The sequence below is a fragment of the Drosophila guanche genome, unplaced genomic scaffold (assembly GCF_900245975.1).
Source record: "Drosophila guanche unplaced genomic scaffold, DGUA_6, whole genome shotgun sequence".
NCBI classification, from domain to species: domain Eukaryota; kingdom Metazoa; phylum Arthropoda; class Insecta; order Diptera; family Drosophilidae; genus Drosophila; species Drosophila guanche.
The window spans coordinates 7,517,083-7,524,170 of NW_022995743.1; the positions used below are offsets into that span (position 1 = coordinate 7,517,083).

Sequence of the window (7,088 nt, forward strand, 5' to 3'; positions counted from 1 at the left end):
TGAGTGCTCATATCTCCTTATTTTAGATCTTATATAGAGAGTTTGATATTTTAAAGTTCTTGAAAATGCTCTATTAGATGCGTTTGTTCATTATATGCACTTTTCCATTTGTTTTCGGCTGAGTGCCCCCCACTGTACCCCGCCAAAGTTGCATTTCAGTGGCGAAGGAGAGCCTAAAAGAGAATTGCGCGCCCCCGTACCCTGAAGCGTCAAATGAATATCGAAACGGCATTTGCCTATATTCTTTGGCAAATACTTGGTGTGTTTGCTTTTGTTTTGTTAGTTGTTGTTCTGTAATGGCAATTTGCGAGTTGCTGATCACGGTGATCGGGATGACTTGATAAGAAAAAAGCACCCACCAAACCGAAGCGGCAAGTCATGTTTTGCTTGCTCTTTTGTCAGTTTGTTTTGCTTTAGTGTTTCGCTTTGGTTTAGTCTCTCTCTCATTCCATAGATAAGGTGTGCCTATAAAAGCCTTGGCAGTAGGCCACAACGATTTAGTTGTTTGTCGAGTGGCGGTAAGAGAATGAATGCCTGGCAGAGTCTGACACGCCGCGTTGCCGTTGCCACTGGCCCCCTACGCTCAGTGAGGAGCGCCTCAGCACAGGCCCAAGTGAAAGTCGAGGATGTGGAGGTGCGTCCCTTCAGTGAGGTGCCGCGACCCGGCAAGTTACAGTTTATGCGCAGCTTCATGCCTGGCGGTGAGTTCAGCGAGGCCTCCGTTTTTGATTTCTCGATGGTCATGCGGCAGCGGTATGGTGACATCTTTGTGCAGCCAGGCATGTTCGGGCGCAAGGATACGGTGGTGACGTACAGTACCAGCGACATTGCCACAGTGTTCCGCAATGAGGGAGCGTGGCCAAGGCGCGAGACCTTCGACTCGATTGTCTACTTCCGCGAGCACATAAGACCCGATGTATACGGGTATAGTCTAGGGCTGGCCACGGCGTAAGTTATTGGCGATTGGTGATTGTTGTTGATAGAGTGAACTAATTGAAAGGAGTAAATCTGCAGGCAGGCGGAGGACTGGGGCAAGATACGCTCCGCTGTCAATCCGATCTTCATGCAGCCCAAGGGCCTCCAAATGTACTTTGAGCCGCTGTCCAACATCAACAATGAGTTCATCGAGCGGTAAGCGTTGATCGGCGAATGAATTTCATTGGAGTTTAATGTGAAATTGTTATTTAGGATCAAGGAAATACGCGATCCGAGGACTCTGGAGGTGCCCGCCAACTTTGTTGATGAATTGCAGCGCCTGATCTTCGAGTCGTTAAACCTGATCGCATTCGATCGACAGACGGGCATCATCAGGCGAAACAGAGACAATCCCGATGCACTGACACTTTTCCGCACCTCGCGGGACATATTAAGCTACAGCTTCAAGCTGGACATGCAGCCATCGATGTGGAAGCTCGTCTCCACGCCCACCTACCGCAAAATGATGCGAACCCTCAACGAGAGTTTGGATGTGGCGCAGCGTTTCCTCGCCGAGTCGCAGCAGGTGCTGGAGGAGCGTCGAAAGGCCGGCGAGCAGGTGAGTGGCAGCAGCATGCTGCAGCGGCTGCTGGCCATCGATCCAAAGTTGGCGCTCATCATTGGATTGGACATCCTTTTCGCGGGTGTGGACGCCACAGCCACGCTGCTCTCCGCCGTGCTGCTCACGCTGGCCCTGCATCCGGCGAAGCAGCAGAAGCTGCGCGAGGAGCTGCTCAAAATCATGCCCACAAAGGAGTCGCTGCTCAGCGAGGACACCATGAAGGACATGCCCTACCTGCGAGCCGTGATCAAGGAGACGCTCCGCTACTATCCCAATGGCCTGGGTACCATGCGCACCTGCCCCGACAACGTCACCCTCTCCGGCTACAACGTGCCCAAGGGCACGCCCGTCCTGCTCGCCGCCAACGCAATGATGAAGGATCCCGCCTACTATCCACAGCCCGAGGAGTTCCTGCCCGAACGCTGGCTACGCGATCCACAGTCTGGCAAGAGGCAGCAGGTCAGCCCTCCTTTTACCTTCCTGCCGTTTGGCTTTGGGCCACGCCAGTGCATCGGCAAGCGGGTGGTGGATCTCGAGGTGGAGACCAGCGTGGCCAAGCTCATACGCAACTTCCAAGTGGAGTTTCTGCACGATGCCAGCAAGCCCTACAAAACACTCTTCGTCATGCAGCCGGCCATAGACTTTCGCTTCAAATTCACAGACCTTCCAGAGTAAAAAAGTTGCATCCTGTGGTGTAACAACTCAACCACCCAACCCCCCATTTGTTAGATAAGATTGGAGAGCGTATTTACTGTCAATAAATTAAGCCAGCAAATTGATAACATTCGAGTGGAGAGTGTAGTGGGATCCCTATCGAAATGATAAAATAGATTTTCAATTTCCAAACCAAAAGTCGAACAATATCATTTGGCGCGAGGATAGAGTGAGGGTTGTGTGTGCTGTGGGTTGCATGTTCTGGTCAGGTGTGGCCACAAAACTCTGCGTTGAGGTCTCAGCATTTAGCCAGCTGGTCGAAATGTAAATTTAATTAGCGTCTAATTTTGCGAGTTAAATCGACGTTAAATTGAAATTCTACCACTCAATGGCTGCCTTGCTCTACGCTCACCTCTCTCCCTCTCTTTCGGTAACGCTTTCCATGGCAATAAATGTATTATTAATTATCGATATTGTTATTCTCTATCAACTAGATGGCAGCTACGCTTACTTTAGTGGCGAAAAGTCTAGTAAGTAAACTGGAAAAACTCGCAGTTATCTTTTTAATTTGTCTCAGGCCAAGGACAACACACTTTGGCCTGCTTCTTGTGGGTGTCGGTAACGAGTGGGTGATTGTTTCACTGGAGTGTGCTTACCTTTTGCGCAAAATATTTCTAACTAACAAAAGCGGGGGAAAGCAGCAGCAGCAGCAGCAGGAGCAACCAAAAGGCAGCAGCAGGAGCACAACAAGGAGCGGTTGCCAGAGCAAAGAGCAGACATACCGCCTGCGGCAAGCGGAGTTATGCTAACTGGCACTCTCAAAGCCAAAGCATAGAGCGCGGGAGGCGTGTGCGGTGCTGGCAATGGTGGTAGTCGAGTGCCAGCTTGTAACAATAATTTAAGCGATTTTGGCGCTTTTTTGCAAGTGGTTTAATGGCAGGCATGCCCTTCCTGGTATGGTATGGGATCTCCCCCTGTGTACCGGGATCGAGGGATCCCTTTGCCGTGGCTGAAATTCTCTTGCCTTTTTGTGTGCTGTTTTTTTTATCTTTTTTTTTGGTTGGGTTTTGCTTGACTCTCCTGGGCGGAACGCACATAGCTTATGAATTCCACAATCCTGCTGCTGTGCGGTCTTGTCCGGTGCGGCACAAAGTAAAAATGCAGAACATGTGATTGGTGTTGCAAGTGGCAAGTGGCGGGTGGGTAAACAGGGGAAGTTGTGCCATGGAAGAGCCAGCTGCGCCAGTAAAAGGACAAAGCATGCGTCCAGCTACAGTTGTCCATGCTCCCAGCCAACAGATTCATCTCCACTTGCAATCTTCACCCACTCTCTCGCCCTCTCTCTCTCTCTCTGCAACTCCATGTTAAAATTGAATTTTTGCGGTGCGGGCAACGCACAACGTGGCGTATGCGTAATGTGGCATGCAATCATTTGTGTGCGCCTTCGCTTGGAAATGCCTTTGGCCATAAGCTAATCTGAAGAGCTGCTGCCTAAGCCTCTGCTTCTGCCTGAGTTTCTGCCCTCAGCCTCTGCTCCTCCCAGCTCTGTCGTTTCATATTTCTCAACCCCTCCCCTTTTCCTTTGTGTTCTCTTTTTTTGCTAAAAAAATTTCATACTCATCAAGTTGACAAAGAAAAAGTTTTTCATTATTACATTTCGCTGTCATTTGGGCGCAGAAATAGCTGGAAAAAGTTCTCATCCTCCTCCGCTGCTGCTGCTGCTGCCTGTAACTCGAGTGCAGCGCGTAAATGAGCCACTCCCCTTCCCCTGCTCTTGCCACCCGCAGCAACAGTCAACAGCAGCAAAAGGGGTGACACTGGCCGTGGAGCGACAGGCGGCGGCTCAGTGCGTAGCTGATATAATTTTCTTGGTCTGAACCGACGAGTCGCATCCTTGCACATTAATCCATTGGGTTGCCTGGTCTTCGTCTTCGTCTTCATCTTCGTTGGGTTGCCTAGTCCTTGGTCCTTCGTCTTGAATCCTGCCTTTTGCTGTTGCTGCACGCAAATGAGGGTATGGTCAAATCACTCACTGTCAGCCAGTGTCCCAAGGAATGCGTTCAGCATGTCCTTTAATTTTTAGCTACCCCCTCTGAGATCCCTGGCCTTTTTTCGCCGTCAGTCAGGCAGTCAGCTTGAGCAATTTCTATAACTTGACGTTTGCCACTTCCCCAACGGCCAACTCACACCTCCTCATCCACAGCCCCACTACGCTCCCTCTCTACTCCTTTGTCCAGCCTGTACATTCCCCCCGCCTGCTGCCTGCTGCCTGCCGCCTGCCGCCTGCTGGTTGCAGCTTTGCTGCCTGTCAGCGGAGCTTAAGATAAAAACTTTCCTTTCCACCGAAAAGCGAGGAACAAGCGAGAGCAACAACCAGCAGCATCTGAAACAGGGCAGGAACCAGGGGGAGACGAAACAGGACGACAGTCCGGGCACGATGGACAGAAAGGGTTGACGCTGACATTTAGCTTTCGCATATTTGCACACACCCAAAGCTAGGGGAATCCCATTGCCCCCATTTTCCCCGCTCTCCTTGCCGCCGCTGGCCATATATTTTATACCAGACCGAGGCGAAGACATGACAAATTCTCAAATAGAAATTCTTCAAGCAGGCAGGATTCTTGGCCGAAACTTAAGTTCATTTTTTGGTCGATTGTTCTCCTCGTACTACGTTTTTTTTTCTCCGCCTTTTTTTCCTCGTGGCCTTTGTTGGAGATACCAAAAGAATTCAAATTAAATTTCAATTGTGTTCCTTGCTGGTTTGCTCTTTTGATTTTTGTTGTTTTTGTTGTTTTTGTGTGTGTCTGTGTGTGAGGGTTCGTGACACGTGCTGTCAATGGGTGTTGCAAGTAGCTCTGTGACATTTCGACACCCTGGTGAAGGTTCTGCCCTAAGTTGCTCCTTCTAATTTCTGGCCATACGTAAATCCATACTGATAATCCCATGCCAAATAATATATTCTTGTTTGTCATCTTGCAGATTTGCATTATTTCTGTGTCTGCAAAATGTATTATGTATGGCTCTCATGTGCCTTTCAAATTGCAAGCAATTTACCAACGATCAAATTATGGTTACATGGCCATAATAGACACAATTCAATGCCTCATATTCCACCAATCAAAGTTCTCTCTATGGCAAAAGTGCTGCAGTCATGCTGAGCCCAAAGGGCTCTTTCTTGTTGCTCGTTTTTGGTAATTGCTTGGACAATCTCTTTCCCTATTAACTACATTTGTATGCAGCTTCCCCTCCCCACCTCCCCATGCAACTGGGGCCATGATGGCTGGGCTCGCATCCAGCCCGAGATTTCATTCATCAAGTGTGGCGCACACGAATTGCCGAAATTACACACCTACATCGGCACATGGACTGGCTGCAGGCACCCACCCACACAACCCACTCACCCATTCATATATTTTATGTTTTGTTTACACTGTTACCGGCTTTCGTATCAACAGCAAGAAGTACCAGAGCAAACAGAGAGCCAGAAACTGAGAGAGACACAGCGAGAGGGAGAGAGACAGAGCGCAGAGACAGCGCAGTGAGCGGTGAGAAGGAGTGAAAGCTTGGAGAGACTTTAGTTTGTGTGTGACGTCACTGGCATACGTGCTATAAAATGTCGTGTATAAAAGGTGTATAAAAGTAGCAAAAGAGAGCGCATGTGTGTGGGTGGTAGAGGTGGCTGCATGTTTGGTTGGCAATTAAGGAAGGAACTCGCAATTTGGCTGCTCATTTCGCACATTTTGCGGTGAGTAGAAGTTTCCGCAAAACAACTGCGTGCAAAAGAGAGGCAGACAGAGAGGGAGAGATAGAGAGACAGACTGAGAGCGAGCGCGAGTGGTTTTTGAGGTAACGATGTGCAACGAACAACGAACAACGTCATCGGCTTAAAGCATCGTTCTGGAGCACGAACACTGCTTTGCCATCGTCATCGTCTCGTCATCGTTAGGAGCTGCAGCAGGAGACAAGGCAGCAGCCAGCCTGCAGCCAGCATGCAGCAGGAGCAAAAGTTGTCGTTGTCATTGGCCAAACAGAAACGAGTCAACGTTCGAGTACGTCGGTCGGGTCATTGCGCTGTGTGTTGCACTTTGTGTCGTCGTCGTCGTCGTCGTCATTGTCATCGTCATCGTCATCCTCGGGCATAACGGCAACCAACCAAAAGGTAGTGAGAGAAGCTGAGGCAGAGACACCAACAGCAAGAGCGAACAAAACTCAAAAGCACAGCATCCAGGCGCAGCACATGGCGACTGTTTTGGCCATGCTGTCTGTCTGTCTGTTTGAGGTTGTGTGTGTGTGTGCATAGTCTGTCTTTGTGTTTGTGATATGTAAACGGTTTCAACGCGTGACGCCGCCATGTGGTAGGCCCTAAACTAGAGGAAGAAATTAAAACGAAGACAACTTTAAGCCCGAAAAGCTACGTACTTAAGTGCATTTGTGCCAAACAAAAGAAATTCCCTGTTAAAGAAGACCAAACTAATACGAAAAAGAAGCACCGAAGTATCTGCACATCCCACATGCAGACAAAAGTGGAAGTCCTACGTTTCCAGCATGGATTTTTAGAGTAAGTTTCAGCCTTTGTTGCACACAAAACGATGTACGGCTCCCTCGCTCTCTCCTACTCGCCTGCTTTTCGGCATTTCCTTTTCGTTTTTGTCTATTTTTGCCGGCTTTTGCTTAAAGCACGAGCACGAGCTCGCTCGTTCTCGCTCTCTCTCTCTCTCTCTCTGGTCTGGCACTCTCTGGTATATTTCGCACTGCGCCGCTAGAGAATGCAAAGGAAAAAGAGCGCGCCAAAAGCTCATCCACAAATCGTAGTAAGCGGCGATGTTCAAGTGCCGGTTGTACTACGCCGCGTGGCGCCACGCTGGTGGGCAGTATGGATTGTGGGGGGTGGTGGTAG

At 49.5% G+C, this 7,088-nt stretch overlaps 1 protein-coding gene across 1 annotated transcript; it reads left to right on the top strand.

The window, feature by feature from the left end:
* Positions 1-487: 487 nt before the first annotated feature.
* Positions 488-2,389, top strand: LOC117589902 (probable cytochrome P450 12d1 proximal, mitochondrial). The gene is made up of 3 exons (XM_034282176.1): positions 488-948; positions 1,015-1,131; positions 1,189-2,389. The coding sequence occupies exons 1-3, from the start codon at positions 527-529 to the stop codon at positions 2,210-2,212; spliced, it is 1,563 nt and encodes a 520-aa protein (XP_034138067.1). The 5' UTR covers positions 488-526; the 3' UTR covers positions 2,213-2,389.
* Positions 2,390-7,088: the final 4,699 nt, after the last annotated feature.